Below are 20,361 nucleotides of genomic sequence, written 5' to 3'. Positions count from 1 at the left end.
ACTAATATTGTTTATTGGACGTTTCCCAATTCGTTTCGCGGAATTCGGCTGAGGTGACAGTCCGAGTAAGAAGCTGGGTCTGTTCCCGTAACATAGGCACAACTATCGTGTGAAGTCAGAGCTCTGTGAACTCTGCGAATACTATGCTCTTTATTGCTGTTATAAGATTAGATAACTTACATTTAATATCCACTGCTTGCTTTGCAAATTTTTGGCATTATCTTTAATATATTAAATGAAAGCATAATTGCAAATCGGAATTCAGACATAATTCAATTAAATCGTCTTGTTGTAAAATTTAATTGATATTGAATGACCATAAATTTTCCAAGACTCACGCTTCACTTAGAAATAATATATTAAATATAAAATAGTATAGCTTAACATATATATTATAATTTTATATACATATGCATATCTACCAATGAATATATGTGTATTTAAGTCAAAATTCTTAACGCAGTCGAAGTTAAATTGAAAACAATTGCTTTCTTCCTTTCATATCACAACTGTCTTCTATATTTAACTTAAATAAATTTGTTCGAGCGTTTGCGTTTCACACAGTTTGTGCTACTTATAATTGTGCTTGTGTGCGTATATGTATGTGTTTGTGTGTCTGCCAAAGTCAATATGCAGCTTTAAGGTGTACCTTTGCGGTTGCGGTGTTTGTCATCAACTTCCCTCAAAGCAACAACCTCGAACTAATGAACGCACATCAGCATCAGGGAAAGATGCGAGATTGGAAGTTATGGGGGGGGGTAAGATGTTGATTATGCGTGCCAATCAAACAATCTAACAGCTTGACACTGTGCAGCATTCACGTAATTACGAAACTGTGTAGCGGTAAACAAGAAAACAGACAAAATTGACAATTTCACAAATGGTGATTTATTAATCTACAGACATATGTATATAATATATACTCGTATATACCTATATATGTATATGTGAAATTAATAAATTTATAGTTTTTCAACTGTTTATGCTTTTGTTAGACGCCAATTATTTAGCTTCTTACACGCATTAATTATTGCCAGACAACGTGAACTGGAAGCTGGCATTTTATTTGTGTATAAAGGGTGTTTTTTTTTGTGGTACCTAATTTTAATTTACGGAAAAGTAAATGAAGTTGACAATATTTCGGCTTTGTAGCTTGAAACTTTTGTGTAACGTTAGGTCGGCGATATTTCGCATCTCTTTTTCTGGCATAGCCGGTTTTATCTCGCCAAATATTTATTACCAACTATGCAGCTAGTTTATCAGCACTGACTTAACGTGAACAAAATTAGTCTACCGATGTCAAATAACTTAATCTAAGTAAGATTTGGCAGATTCACGTATTCTTACGAATCGGTTACTATTGAAAAATCACCCTTTATGATATATAAATACAAATATATGTACCACTTAGATACATATAAAGTTACGATAAGGCAACGCCACTTATAATCCTTATACCTAGCATCCACAAAACCTAACAACAATAACCAAATTTCAATACTTATGCCACAATTTTACTCCTTTATTTATTTACCTTCCCTTAATGAAGCGGAAAAGTGCGTTTGTGTAATTATTTCGTTTTATTTAGAGTTGCTTGCGCTCATTTGCGTCATCGCATGCGAAAATATTTTCTTTATCTGCCTTAGTCAGTCACTTATTCAGTTTATTTGGGTTTACCTTGTGCCTAATGTACTCGTATAGACATATTTACAAAAGTAAACAGAATTCACTGAAAGTGTTGGTTTGTTTTGTGGTCGGATGCTTGTGGATGGCTCAGGTGCACCCGGTATGCGGTATTGCATATACATTTCTGTACTAAATTGTTTAATCATTTAAATCAAGACTTGACTAATTCAGTGTTTAATGAGATTACTGTAAGGATGATGAAAGTTGAAAAAAGTTAGTCGACTTCAAAGCTTGTTTGCAGGTATTTATAGAAAAATTATGGAGCAGGATTAAATGAAAATTGATTGTGGTTTGAAGTAGAATGGCTTTGAATGTTCAAATAATTAGAAAATGGCTTTAAACCAATTTTAATTTGCAGTATATTTAAGGTTTGAAGTATAAAGCCGCTTTGTAAAGATCTAAGAGAAAAAAAGCAGGCTATGTTTAGTTTCATTTTCAAAATTCCAAATCCTAAATGTAGGCAACACTTTTTTTAAGTACGTTGGATATAAAAATCTATCTGCCTACTTTTTCGTAAATATATCTGCTAAAATCTGTAATCGAATGTATGCTGAAATGAAAACATTCTATCTTCGTATTTGAAAATATTGCCTTTGGCTATGAGCTATATAAAAAAAAAACGCCTGAATGTACGCAAAGTTTTATTTTTTGTACAAGAGTATGTAAAAATTAGTTTATTTCCATAACTAAAACTTACTTGTGCACACTTTATAAAATTTAGCCTTTAAGTACCAAGGAAGTACTGCAGAACAACCCGAATACTAGAAATTCACAAACACAGTGAAAGAGACCATCAAACATAACTTTATATTCAAATGAAATGTCATCCCTACTTGTCCTTTCTTTAAGGGGTTTCATGGGTATATAATATATTTCATTCAAACATTTTATTACTCCAAAGATACATATTTAACAAAGATTTTGTAAAATTTTGAAAGGCGAATATTCAAAACTCGGCAATTGCGACGTCATTTCCAGCAGTCTCTCCTATTCAAGGCAGATCAACTTGAGCCTTTGGTATAATATTCTGTTATAGAATTAAATAAGACAATAAGAGAATGATTTTTTGAAGTCATGAAACCCATATACTCCCTTAAATTTACTGTCTTCTATGTCTTCTTCACAGTTCCTCAATTAATTCATAAGTTATTTGTATTTTCTTTGCAAGCATGACTTGCGGCGTAATTTGCATATAAACAAATTAAACAAAGCACTCGTGCAAATCAAAATAAGCTGCTTACTTGTCATAGCAACATTCAAATTATTAAAAATATATCGAAGTATACAATTTGTAGCTGATAGAAACGAAAGAGACAACAAAATATTGTATTGAGTGCAGAGAACTCGTAGAGCTAAAAGCGACGGAAGCAACATGTGCATACATATAGTTTTATATACTTATATATATTCATATGTATACATTTGAGTGAAAGAATGCGTATACGTATCGGTTGTCCGAATAGCAAAAAGCAAAAATTCTCAGACAAATAGTAGACAGTGTATATGCTTTGCAAGCGTCAGCAGGCAAATATGCTGACAAAGCTTTGTTTTGTCGGCAAACGACGCTTGTTTAATGTTTTTGTTTCTATAGCTGTAGTATGTGAATATTTTTGTTTATGCAGCGATGCTTATAATGCGATTACATACATATTTATGTACAAAGCAGACCCTGCTGGAAATTAAACTGATAGTTATGATTTTGTAGTATCATCACCTGAATCGGCTATATAAAACTTGCCACAAAGTTTGTGACACCCAGCTATCAGAGCTCTATAAAGTGTATATATAATTGATCAGCATAACTAGCACAGTCAAATTGGCCATGTTCGTTTGTATGTCCTTCTGTATATACGCGAAATAGTGCCTCGGTTTTTGAGTTATCAATCTGAAATTTTGCACACGTACTTTTCCCCCCAAGAAGCTACTTATTTGTCGGAATCGAACTAGTTTATCATATAGCTGCCATACAAATTGAACGATCCAAATCAAGTTCTTGTATGAAAAGCTTTTTTATTTGACGAAATTTTTTATTCGAAGAACTTTTTTATTTGAAAACATTTTTTATTTGGCATGGAATATTGTCCAAGTCAGCGCTGCAATCTCCAAATATATTGTTCAGATAGGATCACTATACCATATAGCTGCCACGTAAACTAACCGTTCGAAATCAAGATAAATTTCTTTTTATATACCTTAATGCTTTAAGAAATATACATGCAAAGGGTATTATAGCTACGGTGCAGCCAAAGTTATTGCTTTTTCTTGTCTTAGTACTATTTTCAACAAAATATTGATATTTCCACAAGCTAATTAACGATTTATTAATTTCAATTGCGTTCAAATTGAAATTTTCTATTTAATTGAATTGCTTTCATACTTCAATATATTTTGAAAAATTTATTAAAAATATTTGCTATTTTGTCTCAAATAGTTGCCATTTAACTTTTTTTCATCTAAAATAAGTTCCATTAGGGTTGGCTACACAGCCACCCTGTCACTTGTGCTGCAACTTATTTTCATCGTCATAAGTGCACATTCTCTCCTTTATCAACATACACGACGCATAACAATAGTGCTGCCATTAATGTCTAGAGTTGTAATAAATAATGTAATTACGTCATATAACAACGGTGCGGCATGAGAAAACATATAATAGCAATAATAGTAACAACGTCGGTAAAACACAGTAACAGCGAACAACAACAATAACAGGTCTGCAGATAAATTATATTTTTTTACATAACCACACGCACACGCACTCAGCAGCTTAACAGAGAGTATGCTGAGTGGATGGAGCGCTTAAAATGATGTTACAAACAAGGTGAGTACTCAAAGCAGATAACGTATACGCAGTGGTGTATATTGGTTGCTATTTATGGTGATATAACTATACGCATTCATTTACAAAGCTGGCAAATGATATGCTTATGCAATGCGATAATATGAGTGTAAGTAGACGTTGTTGTAGGTATGCATGTGTAACTATATGTATGTATATGTGTAAGGATATTTATGTAAATTTTATATACCCTTAATGCATTGCTGGAAAATTCCGGTTGTATGGAATACCTGTGCGAAAGTGAATGGATTACAGCTTTTGGCAAGTGTTGAAAAGTACAACAAGTCCTTAATAATATTACAAAACGCACGAAAAGTTTACGAAATCGGCTCTTATCTTCAACCAACATCAGTTTAACCATTATATTGATTCTGGCTTACCCAAAATTGGTTTTTGTGAATACAATTAAACGACCAAAAAATATTTACACCTCACAACCGAAACAATTCACTGATATGGAAATTCCTCATATACCAAGTAGTACCGTTGTACAGTTGAAATTGCCGTGCTTCGTGCAATACACACCTGTGTGTGTTCGTTTGTAAGTATGTATGTATGTGTGTGTATACTGAGTGCAAAAGTAATGACAAGCATTATAGGATTAATAAATGCATACATTAATGGAATTATAAAAAGCCGAATTTAATTATGAAGTTAATTAAAATTGCATACATTCAGATGCGATTAACTCGTGAAAAGCAAATAGCAGATATTGCGGCAAGGATAATTGCAAAGCGTGTGAATTAAGTGGAAGTGTCGGTGTGTTGATAATTATGGGAAAGCAAAAAAAAAATAAAATAACAAGCAAGCAGTTTTTCTTATTAAAGGGAAGTGTAAAAGGAATGCAAATACAAAATGTATGATAATATAAACTTAAGTGTATTGGACGTCATACGAATACGGATTCTCTGTAATACATTCCATCCGGTCTACAAAAATTAATAACTGCTAAGTTCTGAAAATTTTAGTATAAAACAATGGTAGCAGAATTTAAAGCTGTTTTTAAGAAAAGACTGTGACTTAGCTGATCATCTCAATGTTCCAAAAAATTTGGTTAGTTAGACATTATTTTTTGAGCACGCTGATTATATATCAGTCTTTGATCTCATTTCTTATGACTGTATCTCTTAATCCATTTTTATCATATTCTCAAAACTTTAAGCGCCAAAATTTAGTTTGGATTAATAAAAAAATGCTTAGAATCAAAATACTGCCAGCAACCCTACAATCCAACTTTCTTATAGTTTCCTACTTCTCTTCCTCATTTTTTTCATTATCTTTCATTTTGTAATTCAAAATTTGTGTTGTCTTTTCATTTTCACACAGAAGGTTTGTCAAATAAATTTTTATTACATTTTGAAAAATTTCAAGTTCGAAAAATTTATTGTAGAAAATAAACAAATTATTTGTGGTAGAATAAAACCTCTTAATCTCCACTCTAGAACAGCGTTTGAAATTCACAATAGTGGCATCACGCCGCACTAACCCCTCAAGTCAAGCGGTGTTTTATGCTTAAATGATTTCAAAATGTCCAAACTACTCTTGGTCGCTAAGAAGCTGCTGCGCAAGCGTATAACCGATGCAACCGGTAGTGCACAAGAGATCGAAGATGAAGCGAACCGGCCAAGCACCTCAGCGGCTGCAAAACAAAAGAAAACCAGTGTCAATGATCACATACAGCCCGAAATTGTATTTGGGCATATTAAAGAAACGCAAGAAGCAGAACAAGACGAATGCTTTATTGGTTTTAAAGCTCATGAGGCGTCAAAACAATTGTTTGCTAAGAAGGAGTGGCAGAATGAGAAAGAGTTAGATAACCCTTTGTTGCAACAGGTATGCAGGACTGTAGAAAATTAACAATTATTCGCAAAATGAAAATATGTTGGCAAAAAGTGTCAGCGCATTCCTCTAAAACTTACTAAAGCGTGGGCGTATTAAAAATATTTATTTTTTTCAAGCTTCTTTTTGTATTCCCATACTATTACCTGCCTTTGTATTGGAATCCACGACCGCTACTAACATCATTTTCCTTGATTGTGATATATTTTTTATATTTCCTCTTCTTTCTCTCTCCATTTTTCCACTTCTTGTGTGCACTAATTTCCATTCACCGTTAAGTACCCTTGTGGCCACTTAATTTCCGTTTTCAGCCTTGCTTTTGTGTGCCACATTTTCTTATTAAATTTTTTTCTGCATAATTTCCTCTACAGGCTGGCAAATGAAGCATGAAAGCACGCATAATTATTTCCCTTCTTTGTTTTAATGTTTTGTTTGTTCTGCTGTCCGCTTTCTTATGGTTTCTCCTTTAACTGCATTCGCGGTTACATCAGCCCTTTGTTAGAGGCATAATTAAACAATGGAGAGCAATGCTTCCTGTTTAGTTTATTATTTTGTTTAAATTGTGACCAGGATGGTCAAAAGCTTAAAGTTTATATTTTTCTTGAATGAAAAAATGTTTGCATTTTTTTATTGTAAAACATCGCTTAATACTGTAACAATCGCACATACATTGACACTTTTAGTTGTCTATTTGCTAATAATAGAAAAAATTTATTTTTTGCAACTCTTCTTTATAAGAATTTATTTCGAAACCTAATTTTCTTGGAACAAATATTATTATTAAGGAATTTATCCACGCACGTAATGTACATTGGACCCTCTCGTTGTACTGAAAATAAAGCAAAGCAGATTTTAGGCGATTCATATTCAATGCTCATTATTTCATTCGTTTGCTTGTGAGTTCGTTCCTATTGAGTAAAATTCTCAATGGGTTTATGAAATCATTTCTATATATACAAGTATTACTATTTTAATAAATTTACAGTTATAGCCTAGAATTACTATTTTAGTAAATTTACTTAGCCCAGCTTTCTTTGTAAGAACGCAATTTATGTCTTAAAAATTTATTCGTATTTATTTCAGCGGGAAGTTTGACTCTTTGTAAAAATATATGGTCCATATCTGTTGTTAATGATATGGGTTCAAAAAATGCAAAAATGAAAAATAGCAATTTTTTGTGTAAAAAATTATTTTTAAATATATATATAAATATATAAACTAACTTAAAAAATTTTCTCTTTTTACAGGTAAGTGTATGTGCTCAATTGACTAGCACAAGTAAGTCATATATAATATGACAGCAACAAGTACAGAATTTTGTTGGGTAAGCTCTGATATCACACTCAAATATTTTTAGCTAAATTTTGAATAAATGATTACACATTAATACAATTTGCTCATAAAACTGAGCTTGTCGTTATTGGTGATAAGAGAAAGGGAGCTTTTTTGTAGCTTCAAAATTTAGCGCCATCTATCGCCTTCAAGTAAAGAAGCTATTTCCATAAAAAATAAATATTGTTTATCTTAAAGTACAATAGTTCATATCTTATGATTTCATGTTGTAATTGAGAGAGTCATACTATGTCCATATCTTATGACGAATGCTGTGTCTATTCGCCCTTATCTTCATTCACTACGACCACAGTCTTAGTAAAAACTATGATATTTTCCCACAAATGCACATAGCCATATGTGTGTGTATATCGGTAAATAATCGTAAACGAAAATCTACTTTTTTAGTAACACACGTCATAAGAGAGTTAAGCCATCAGTCATGTCAAAGTGCGAGAAACAGCATGTGGGCTTGACAGCTTTGGGTCAATGCGAGTAATAAGCTGCTTGAACAGAAATCCAGCTTAATAATGCGCAATTTAATTTTCCAAATTTTTATGATAAATGATGTTAAAGCACATTTGCTAAATGGTTACATAAGCGAGACGGCAAAGTTAAATTGCTACGTTGCTTGTAAGATTTCCGTGCAAAAGCAACCAAACTGGCAACAACATAATAAAGAGGAAATTAATGAATGCAATTTGAAGAGCTGACAAGTCAAGACACTCAAAGGCGCACGGAACTTACAAAGTTTTGCAAAGTAAAGTAACAACAAAACCAACAAATATTTTTAAAACATAAAAAGCGCTTAACGAAGCACATGAAATTAATTGCGAAAATGTAACGATTTTTTGGTGCGCTGAAGAGAAATTATAATGACTGACGTGGCCGAAGTAAGCAAAGTTTTTTTACTTGCATGCAAATTTTTGCGATTTTTTGAAGACAGCAGGTGCGTTTGCATGCAAGTCATTAGCATAATAATTATGTTTTTATTTTACTATTTAATTTCCCCTTAATTTAAGCGTCTTTTCGGTGCATTTATAAGCATATATAAGTGCATGGTTGCGGTAGTCTCACTCTCGGCCAACTGGTGTGGGTCAGTGTCTCTCTAGCTATATAGCTGAGTACTTCTTATTGCTGTGTTGTGCTGAAAGTTTATTAATTTGTAGTCGCTTCATTTTATTATAGACAATGCCGCAAGTCAAGTGGCGCTAAAGAAACTTAGACTATTACGCTGGTTTACCGCGTAAGCTTGCTGCATTGAACCTTGCATACTTTCAGGCACCATAGCGTTCTGTCGCTTAATTAAAGGCAACGCTAAATTTGTAACTTTTCCATTCCACTCAATTTATTCTAGTTCAGTGCGCTGCAGCGGGGCCTAGAGTGTCTGCACTAATTCTTCGGCTTCAGTTTTACATTTTTGCGTTTTATTTTTCTTCTTCAAATACCATTTAGTATTTTATAAGCTTTTTCTAATTTGCTGTGGCTTTTTAACACAATCTTTTTCAATTTTGTCTTTTTTTATTTTTTTCGTTATAAAACTTGCAGCTCAATTTTCTAGTGTCGGTAATTAAGTCACTTGTTGCGCTACAATTTTGCGTTTTCCATCCATTACGGCTCCCCCAGCGTAGCAACTGTGCATTGCTACTTTGACCTCAACTCTCCTTAAAAGTATTCCTCCTAGTGCCATTGTTTTGCCATTTTCCCCAGCTGGCATTTGTTGTGGTGCACTAGAGTTGCCTTAGCAGCATATGTTTCGATGAAATTGTTTTCGTTTGCATTTTTCTCTTCACGATTCCCCTTGAGTTTATTCCACTTTGTTTGATCGGTTTGTTTTTGCCCACTCATCAACGCGCGTGGGAGTTCTTTGTGCTTTTTTTCGCTTATTTACTGGCAATCCAATTGTAAGCAGCTGCCAGCAGTGCGCAAAGTCGTGTTTATCGCGTTGCCTCTGAGCGTCCGCCGAATCATATGTTGTCCGTGTTCGCCTACTCACTTTCATAAGTTACTTCATACGCTTCGTATACGCTTAGGTACTCGTAAGAGTATTCATGTATGCATCGTTGTGTATGTTGCTCAAGCATGCTGAAGCAACACGTTTAATTGCTTGGAAAAATTCAAGGTGGTTTGAGTGCGCTAGAAATCAGTGCATACTGTATGTATATTGTCTGGCTTAGTATATCTTAGTAAATATTAGTATACATTTTTTAATTGATAAGAAAACATGTTGTCATATAAATATGTACTTCTTTCAATCCGGGTCAATTTTGATAAGATAAATATATGCATTTCTACTCACAAACAGTCAGTCCGGGTTAAATTTGATCAATTTTGATCATAGGTTCTTTCCTTAAAACTAATCGCGCAACCAAACAAACATTTAAACATGTATATGTTTGCATTACACAGTCCAATACTTTTGCTTTACCTCCAATTAAACTGTTTTCGCAAACATAAATAACTCACTTATAGCAACGATTTCAAGGATAAATATTGCAAAAAAATGCATATTTGTTGTTGTTTGCTTGCGCACTTTTAGTTGGGTAGTTAGTGTGCTGTAACAACATAAATATTTACTAATACACTCATACATATTTTAAACGGTCAAAGCAAATGTTGCTGCGAACGGGGTCATGTAGTAAAAAAACATTGAGGTTAGGAAAAGTGCTGCACCAAAGCAACGTACAGCATTGACAGCAAGTGATTGGCAAAAGATTTTCGCTTACTGATTGCTCATGTGTGTGTTGCATGTTGTACAAAATGCAAAAGTGCAAACGCCTAGGCACACACAATACTGGTGCGCTGAAAAGTATGCTATGCTCACATAGCAATGTGTGTTTAGGGCACGTTTCTCATATCCTGCCATGAAAAGTGTTGCGCCAGCAGTGGTGTGCATGTTTAATTGGTGCATGCATGTGTGTGTTGTAAGTGATTTCCATACGGTGTGCTCAATGGCTTGCCACTTTTCAAACTTGTTTGTGGCGCAGAAATGGTGAAAACTATTACCAAATATACATTTATATATAATATATGTATGTACTATACACACATATACATTAAATCGACTTTTATTTTTACCTATTTCCTTCAGTTTCGTTTATTTCGCTACATAAAAATGAAACGCACTCAGCCAGCTTATAGCGAGGTATAATGCTGCGATCTTCGTATTGCGCATATTTTTGTATGTGTTTTTTTTTTTTAGATTTCTGTGCTCTTGACTGCCTTTCCCCGTCGCTGATAGTCGCGTTTTTCTCGCTCAATAAGCGGCTTTTATTGGAAATGCATTTTATGCGTCAGCTTTTGGGTTGGCTTTTAGTTTTTCTCTTGCATATTCAGTGCGTATCAGGAATTTGATCTTCTCTGCTGGCGGCTGTAGCGCACAGTTTCTCATTTCCGCGCTTGTGCGCCGCATATGGCGGATTGCCGGTTCACTTCGATAATCCAAATTCGTGCAGCGATTTATTGGATTTCGCTTGGTTGCCTTTAAAGTGTTGTGCTCTATGTAAATTATTATTTTTTGTTGTGTAGGCAAATATTGTGCATGAAGGGATTTATATGTAATGTATAATTTTTTATGCTTGTTTAAGATGAGTCCATAAACTCGACAACTATTTTTTTCTTGAGTTCTGCTTGAATATCATTTTGTTGTTTATTAATATTTGGTATGAAAATCTGACTTTCTTAAACACCACCAATTAGAACGCTTGCAAGTTATTCATAAACACCATGCCTTAAAATCGTGTGTCTAGACCCAAGTAAAACCAAACCAAAAACCAAGAATATTGCTTATAGTAACATTATGTTAGTCAAATGCTTATTATATTCCATAAGTTACTTTAGAATCGACTTTATATACTTTTTTATGCTATATTCCTTGATTTTGTATTAAGGCGTTATATCCACTTGCAAGTCAGAAAAAATGCGCGTTAATTTTAAAGAGACATTTTATTTAATAAATAAATAAGAAATGTGCATTTGCAAAATTTCATGTACTTTAATAATTGGCGATGAATTTTTAAAAAATTTGAATTCCCTTGATTCCGTAGTCGATCTCCAGGGAGCACACCGAAAAAAGAAATCTGAGAAATTTTCGTCATCGACTCTGAAAACAACGTTTCGAGAAAAACGTGTTTAATATTTTGGGCGCCGATTACACGAAGTTAAAAACGTTTTTAGAAAGTCGCTAATATCACCTTCAATCAACTTTAAATTTTCGGAGAATATTTTCAAATATTATATAAGTACTACATACATTCGATTTATATGTATGCAAACAAGAAAAAACGTTAACTTTGGTTGCACCGTGAATAACTCATGCTAAATTTCGTGAAGATATTACGTAAAATAAAAAAGTTTCCCATTTGTTCAATTTAATAGACAGCTATGTATATGCTATAGTGGTCCGATATCGGTCGTTCCGCCAAATGAGCAGCGTCTTAGTGAGAAAAGGACAGGTGTAAAATTTCAGAGCAATAGCTTAAAAACTGAAGGACTAGATTGCATATATACAGACAGACAGACATGGCTAAATCAACTCAGCTCATCATGCTGATCATTTATATATACATTTTATAAGGACTCTTCTTCAGGGCAAACTTAATATACAATAAATGTTCTGGGTATAAAAATCGATGTTTTGAAACTCACAAGTGGATATAATTTCTTAAATCTACCTAGATTCTTAAAGTGTTGTGAAGTTATTACGCTATTTTATGGCTGCCGGAGAAAAATAAATTTTGGCTTTATATCATTTACAGCAGTACATTTGTGATGTAACAGCTGTCTTCGTTACGAAATTTATCTACTCGCTTCTGCTCTCTTGTCCAAAAAATGACATGTAAAAGCAACAACAAAGTTGCTGAGTTGAATTAGTACAAGAGAGTATGCGGATAACTCATTAAAGTGGTATAGCTGCTAACTTCAATGCTACCAAGTATTATTTTGCATATTTTAGCTAACTTTTAATATTTTGAATGGTTCAAATGACAAATGAAAATAAAAGTTTATTTTTATTTTTATATTTTTAAGACATAACACTTAAAATCAACTATAATAATTTATAGAAAACTAAAATAAAGAGTTGCAGCAACGTTTTTTAAGGCGAAAAAAATAATGTTACACTAAGAAATAATCAAAACACTATTGCGCATGCGTCAGTAGACATGTTAGCGCAGGGTTGTATCACAAGTGATGCCCGTTTGTGTGAGCATCTGTTATAGTTTGTTCGTTTCGCTGGAGAGTAACGCTTGGTGAATCGCAAACGGCTTATATAAGGTATATAGAAGATGAACCAACATAATATTTAATTCATTGCCATTAAATAATTTCTGTTATATTAAATAATTTGACTAAATATAATTAATAACAGTTAATGTTATTTAATGAGCTTTTAAGAACACCATAATTCGAACTAAATAAATTTACTTAAAAAAATCATAAACTACATGACATATTAATGCATTTGCAATTTACTACTTACTAAGCATACTGAAATTTATAAACACATTAATATTCATATTAAGTGGTTAGCACACAAAATATTTATTTAATACACAATAATTGGCTATAAAAAATTTGTGTTTACGATATATTACACTTAAATGTCTTTTGAAATCGCTATTCCCGGTTGTAAAATAAAAAACAAAAAAAAAATTATATATTGTACATATATTAATAGAAATTAATTACTTTTCAGCAGCACACAATTAATAGCTGTTACACGCAAGTGCGTATATATTTTTAATATTTTTTTTGTTGTTTTTATACATTTTAATTATGCTTGTGAAAAATGCACATAAATAAGTTAATTAAGTTGTTACCATTAGCTAAATGTAAATTATTACAATAGCGTATTTTGTTGTTGTTGTTACAATAGCTTATTAAACAAGCGCCACACACAAACATACATACATATTGCAGTATATTAAATTCCAAATGCTAATAAGTTACATATTTGCACAGCGCAGTAAAAGTTTTAGCAGCGCACGGGGCGTATGAGTGCTGCCTGATGATGCACTTAATTGAATTCCATATGTGTTATTTGTAAACGTGTGTGCATGTGTAAATGTAATGTGCTTTTGTATTCAAGTATTCAAGCTATTGTAATTGCAATATGTTTACAATTACATTAAAGGTATTAATATTTGAGCGAAGCAAACCAGGAGATAAGTGTTTATGCGGCAGATGATGCGTTGCTAGACAACATGGCGTATACGTAACTTTTTGGCATGCAGAGAGTATGCGAATGCATACGAGAGTTTGAGCGATTTTGACTAACTAGATATATTTATAGTATTGTTTCATAATTATTTCGTTCGCAGAATATAATTTTGTTGGTTTTAGAAGTTTAAAGAAGCGTAGATTTACTTCAATTGCTAGTGGTTTTCGATAAGAGCCGAGAAAAATTTTTGGTTTATGGAAATAGCAGATTTTCTACAAGTAATTAATTTACTGTAGATAATATAGAAACTGTAGATTTTTACGTATGTAAAAAAACAAAAAAAAAAACAAAAAACTTCGATTACTTATAAAACCCTTGTAGTACAATTCAAGGATTAACATCAGGTTAGTAGTTAAAACAACGAACTGGTCATATTTCATTCCAATATTTTTTCTGTTATTGTTAAGTTTTGTTATCATAGCAACCGCGGTAGTTATCTGATTCTGTTTTATTATTTTTTAATTTTCAAATTACTGTACTTATGCATATGAATATATCATATATTTTTAATGAAAAAATTACTTTAGCCTTCAAAGTTTTACCTTTTGCATTTTTCTGGCTTAAACATTCTGGTGCTTAAACATTCTTTGCTGGTGCTCTTTTGTGCTATTAAATATTAAAAAGTTATACATACTTATTAAAAAAAAAACCACTACGGTATGCCGTCACCTTCAATTTAAATGCATGTATATTTTAAATGCACTACAACTACAACAACCAGGCCACCAACGCCCACACAGGCAGTGACGCAAGCATTTACTATCATAAACACACGCAACCCAAACTAGCGCTGTCCATCGCTCGCCAAAACCAGCTGCTAAACTAAAATCTAGCACATCAACTCACTTGCGCCTCATTGCATAATGCATAATGCAACACCTTTAATGCAACTGTATTTATATGCAGCTATGTATACCTATACTTGTATGTTTATTTACGCTTATACATATATGTGTGGGTTTGAGTTTGACGTGGCATGCAACCAAAGTGTGATCTACGCCACATCAACAGTCTTGTGGCAGGGTGTGGTTTTAAATAGTTGCCTAGTTACTCGAAGTTTTGGTGCAGGTGTTCAGACACACACACATGCATTTTTATACCTTAAACCGGGTATAGATATAATTTTGACACAAAGCTTGTTACACGCAGAACTTAACATCGGAGACCCTATAAAATATATAGATGGTGTATAAATGATCAGCGAGACGAGCTGAGTCGATTTAGCTATGCCCAACTGCCTGCATATAGTCGAATTAGTCCCTAAGTTTTTAACATATTGATCAGAAATTTTGGACTAAGACGGTTTCTTTCTAAGAAGGCGATTATCGGACCACTATAGCATATAGCTGCCATACAAACTGTATGATCAAAATCATGTTCTTGTATGGAAAACTTTTTTATTTGTTAAGATATCTTCACGAGATGTGCCACGGATTATTTTTTAAGGCAACGTTACAATCTCCGAAAAAAAATGGTTCAAATCGGACCAGTATAACATATAGCTGCCAAGCAAACTGATCGATCAAAATTAAGACCTTGTATGGAAATTTTTTTTATTTTACAAGATATCCTCACTAAATTTGGCTGGGATTATTGTCTGAAACAACGCTACAATCTCCCCATATCTTGTTCAGATCGAATGACTATAGCATATAAAAATTAAGTGCTTGTATGCAAACTATTGTATTTGTAAAGGGTATTACACGATAGTTTCGGTGTAACTGAAGTTCACGTTTCTTCTTGCTATATGTATCCTACATCATACTCCCTTACCTAAAATACGGCTTGGCGCCTCCTAATGTCACACCTCAAACGCTCGCCTTAATCACAATTTATGTACGTTTTGCTCAGCTTAGCTTTCAACACTGTATGTGTGCTTGTGTGTGTATTAGTGACTGTTTGCTTTATTGTTTCTCTGTGAGCGTGTGTGCTCTCTGACTATCGCCTGCTGTTCGTGGTTAACAGTGCTTTCTCGCATTGTTATCGCTTGTTCAAATGCATTCATTCGGTTGTGGCATAAACACCGGTTGCCAGCGCAACAGCTTTACGGTCATTTACCTCAAAATAAATAGCGTATCACAATAGTACAAACAATTCAATATTTAGTTTGCAAATTCTAAAAATACACAAACACATACATACACATACATATGTACACATTTGTTTTCAGCCGTGTCGTTGAAATTGATGATTGCGGTTGCATGTAATTTGCAAGCATAAATTTTCATTTGGCATTTGTGACTCGTGCCACAGACTCTGTGTGAGTTGTGTTCACTTAGCTGTTGGATTTGCTGTTTGCTTAAATTGACTGTCTTGTTTATAATAAGTTGTAAGAGCTCTTTGCTTTTTGTATGTTTAACAAAATAAATTAACTAAATTGGTTATTAACAATGAAGTCTTTGAGAGAATATTTACCATGTGACTGATCTCTGCTTAACAGACTTTTAAGTCATATGTGATTTTAAAATAATAAATATAATATTTCTAAGTATACTGCAATACGTATGTATGTGTATAAACAGTTAGATTATGTTGAAGAGAAATTAGGGTGCTATTACCTAATCCTTTCGACTGCTGAGCTTTGTATGTGAATATGAATATGATATCAAAGCTAGTTCACCATAAATACGTATCACAGATAAAATTGTGACTGACTTTTTGGCCCAACACGTAACAAGACTTATCGCTCAGCCACCGTATGCGGCAGATTTGGCTCCCTGTGGCTTTTTTCTGTTGATGTATTGTTTTGCAATCCGTGTTAAATTTGATCAATACCTTAATATCAATATCTAGGGTCTAGTCTATGACCCTCTAAACCTATTTCTCAAGCAATTAGTACCGATTGTTATTATGAAGATTCGCAGTCTAAGCCCTATATATATCCACTATAACGATCACCCTATATAAATTACATACGGTCTTCTTTCTTTTCTGTTTATATTTTACGAATAAATTTCGAAGTAGTGGTCTGATTCCGGTCTATTTTGTTAATCGGACCATTCGCATAATATCGATTTTTAACGGCAAATAATAGCTATGAAATTATTAATTAATGGCTTAAGCGAGTGATGACGTGTTAACCAAACTTCTTAAATATCAATTACTTTGCTCGTTACGCAATTTTCCTTGATACCAAAGATATTCTCTGTCTTCAAAGTATAGCTACTCTTTATGGAAACGCAGACACTTTTCAGTTAGTCAAGGGAACTTTAGGCTCATCAGAAAGATGCCGGGTAGGCATTGAACCGATCTTTTCACAATTACTTAGTTGTTTGTAACTAAAGTATGACGAATAGAAAATATATAAATATTTATAATAATATATAAATATGTAGCACTTTTTTTTGATGCCGTTATAAAATTTTTCACTAAAATATAGAAATTAGAAAATGAAGCTAGCTGCTACTGTTCTATTACAATTTGTTTAAATCTTTAAACTTGAAGCTAAACACTATCTATGCTCTCTCTCTTCACCTCGCAAATATATATTTGCTTTTATTAGCGGTTGGTAAATTGCCCTCAACATACCCTGCTACCTTTCCTCACTTCGTGTGGTCTAACTTTGTTGCAATTTGTGCCAAGGCACACATTTATGTTCGTTTGTGAGTTAAAAACTTGTAAACGCACACAAAAACATATGTGCCGTTACTTGGAAAGTAGTGTAAGTAATTTTGTTATTTAGTTATACTAAGAGACAAGCTATAAAGTTTGAAATGCACTAGCCATGAAGCTTGGGGAATAAAGTTTTCGCTGTTGTGAGAGCCAATTTCAGTGTGAGTGATGCGTAAGGTGAAAGGGCTGACATAACCTAGTATATAGATAAAGGTATGCTTTTTACACGGAATAGTGTATGCTAAGGGTCAGCTTTCCCCTACGCTCCCTAAAATATTTATTTTTTTTTTTGCAAAATACCACACTTTTATGTACATACTACAGTGTGAGTCTATATTTTTTGTATATAAAATATTAGTTTCTTGGAAAGTTTTTAGCCGCCTTTGTATTGAGTGCAATACACTCAGCCCGGCACAACAACTAATTTTCCGCCTTACTTTTCCACTTATCCCACTTACTTAAGTGTCTACATTTTTGTTCCGTTTTGCTTTTAAAGTTTTCCATAAAGCATTTGTTGGTTTTATATTATACATGTACATATATATATATATATATATTGGTATATATTATATGTACAATATATATATGCACATTGAGTTTTCTCATCAATTCTTTTCACACATACCATATATACAATAACAACAGATTCGTTGCCAGACGCTTAGTTAAGTGAATTGAATGTGACTTTTATTTTATTTACACTTGAGATAGATTTGTGGTGCAACTGAAAGCCGGAAACGGAAGTTGATTGTGAAGTAGAAGAATGCAAGGCATGAAAAAGCTATATATTTGTAGGAAGACTGTTAGTTATATATATATTATTTTTAAGTTCAGTGAATATACTTATTCTGAATAAATAATAGCAAAAGTAGCCGACCTTGTGGTAAGACTGAGTCTTAGCATAATAATATTCTTTCGAAAAAAGTTTGGTATGCTTCTAATAAAAAATAAAGATTTATTATTATATTTTATGACTTTAAATTAGCAAGCAATACTTTGTTGTTTATTATTTTCGTTACTGCTTTAGATTCAAGTGTCAAATTCCTAACGTTATGGTTCAGAGCTTTAAAAAAAACATCTAAGATAAACAATAATAACAAAACCAGTCTGAGTATAAGAATGTAGGCTATTTTTATGTTTGACTTCGCTAAATTTCATTTTATATTTATTTCTATTGGTAAAGCCCCCAAATGTAGGCAACATTTTTATTACATAATAAAAAATATAATGGTTTAGTATACATAAATGAAATTCTAATATTGATAATAATATAGGCATATATTTCTATATAGTATATATGTAATTGTTAACATACCAATATGATTTTCTAAAATTCCATTTGAGTTACAGTAATTTAACCCACAAAAAGATGTACTTATTTACTAAGCAAAAGCATTGCGCACTTCCGCCGCAGCGAATTTTATCATACAACCAAAACTGACCTAGATTCTATGTGCCAACTATTAGGGCACGTGCGCCCATGCTGCGCTTACAAAACTTCCGTTAACATACAAATTGAAATCATAACGTGTGCGATTCATAATCAAATCCACTTGGCACTTTGCTATGCCCGCACTCCCGCACTCCCGCATTCCCGCACTTTTGCACATTTATTTTCGTGAGCCAACAAAGCGCAGCGCTACATTGTGTAACAAGTGCCCCCTAGCGGCCGGAAAATGCAATTTATTGCACATTGTATCGTGCATATGTGACGCCAAGCGCGCCTGCAAAGTTTTACTCGAACACTTCGAGTATTGAATTGCAAATAAACCAAACAAACATAAGTGACATGCAACGCCCACGTAACGAGAATGCAACAAATCGAATGCAACATAGGAGGAAATAACAAAATGAAATAGAAAATAATATTTGCTGGCAAATTGAATAACAAAAATGGTGGCTAGCGGAAATGGCAGAAAGTTACTGGCGAAATTGCTATGCAATTTAAGCGAAAACAATTTCGCGCACACACACACACAGACACACAGCCACGCATGTTTGCGTGTGTGTAAAAATCCATAACACGAACTCAAACCCACACATACACGGGCTGTTTGAAATTGTACGGTCGATTCGACCAGCGCGCTACTTGTTACTCGTGCGTCTGTATATACGTATATATGTGTGTGTGTTTCTATGTATGCAAGTGCACAAGACTTTCTTCGACAATTTTTTCGTATTTGTTTGTGTGCGTTTGCACGCGTTCCCAGCAACAATTTGTTGTAGCAGCTATGTATATATGTGTTGGTGTATGGCTACTCGCGTGCGTGTTCTCTCTTAATTGCATTCAAACGCACACACATACACACAAAACATAGGTATATGGCGCTTGGTTAATTTATTTCTTCATTTTATTTGTTTGCATGTCTGCGTATGCATATGCAAATGCCTTTCCTATCTGCTTGCTATTTATCTGTTTGGCTTTTTGCTCCTACCGTCGTCCCTTTCGCTTTTGAGTTATACACTCAACCTTATTTTACTGCACTTATTTAATAACTCCATTAGTCCGTTTGCCGTTGCCATTGTGTGTCTGCCACGGATTGCATGCGACTGCCAATGTCCCTCTGTGTTGCCACATTAATATTTATGCCACATCCATTTGCATTGTACAGCCGTTCATTTGTTGCTTTACTGTAACGGTTCTCAAATACCTTTTGCTTTTCTTTCTGAAAGTGTTGCTAAAGGTTTTCATGCTGCTAAGCTTGTCAGGATTAAATTTTGAGCAATGTAAAACTAAAAAATATATTAAAAATATGGCAACGCTGTAATTATTTATGAGTTCTAGTCTAGTTTCTTTGAAATCTTTTTATAAAGTTCGGCTTTTCCGTGGTCC

General features: G+C 33.4%; 1 protein-coding gene across 2 annotated transcripts in view; it reads left to right on the top strand.

Annotated features, from left to right (window-relative positions):
• The window catches only part of SPoCk (secretory pathway calcium atpase), a 119,591-nt gene that overhangs the window by 36,969 nt on the left and 62,261 nt on the right, over positions 1-20,361 (top strand). The window contains exon 1 of one of the 2 annotated variants that reach the window (XM_014230855.3): positions 5,886-6,358. The exons of the other annotated variant lie outside the window; for it this stretch is intronic. Within the exon in view, the coding sequence (XP_014086330.2) occupies positions 6,053-6,358 (306 nt within the window). The 5' untranslated portion in view covers positions 5,886-6,052. Of the gene's footprint in view, positions 1-5,885; positions 6,359-20,361 lie in introns of those variants that run through there. 2 annotated transcript variants of the gene reach the window in all.

The sequence above is a fragment of the Bactrocera oleae genome, chromosome 6 (assembly GCF_042242935.1).
Source record: "Bactrocera oleae isolate idBacOlea1 chromosome 6, idBacOlea1, whole genome shotgun sequence".
Taxonomy (NCBI): Eukaryota; Metazoa; Arthropoda; class Insecta; order Diptera; family Tephritidae; genus Bactrocera; species Bactrocera oleae.
This window is presented reverse-complemented; position numbering and strand designations above follow the sequence as displayed.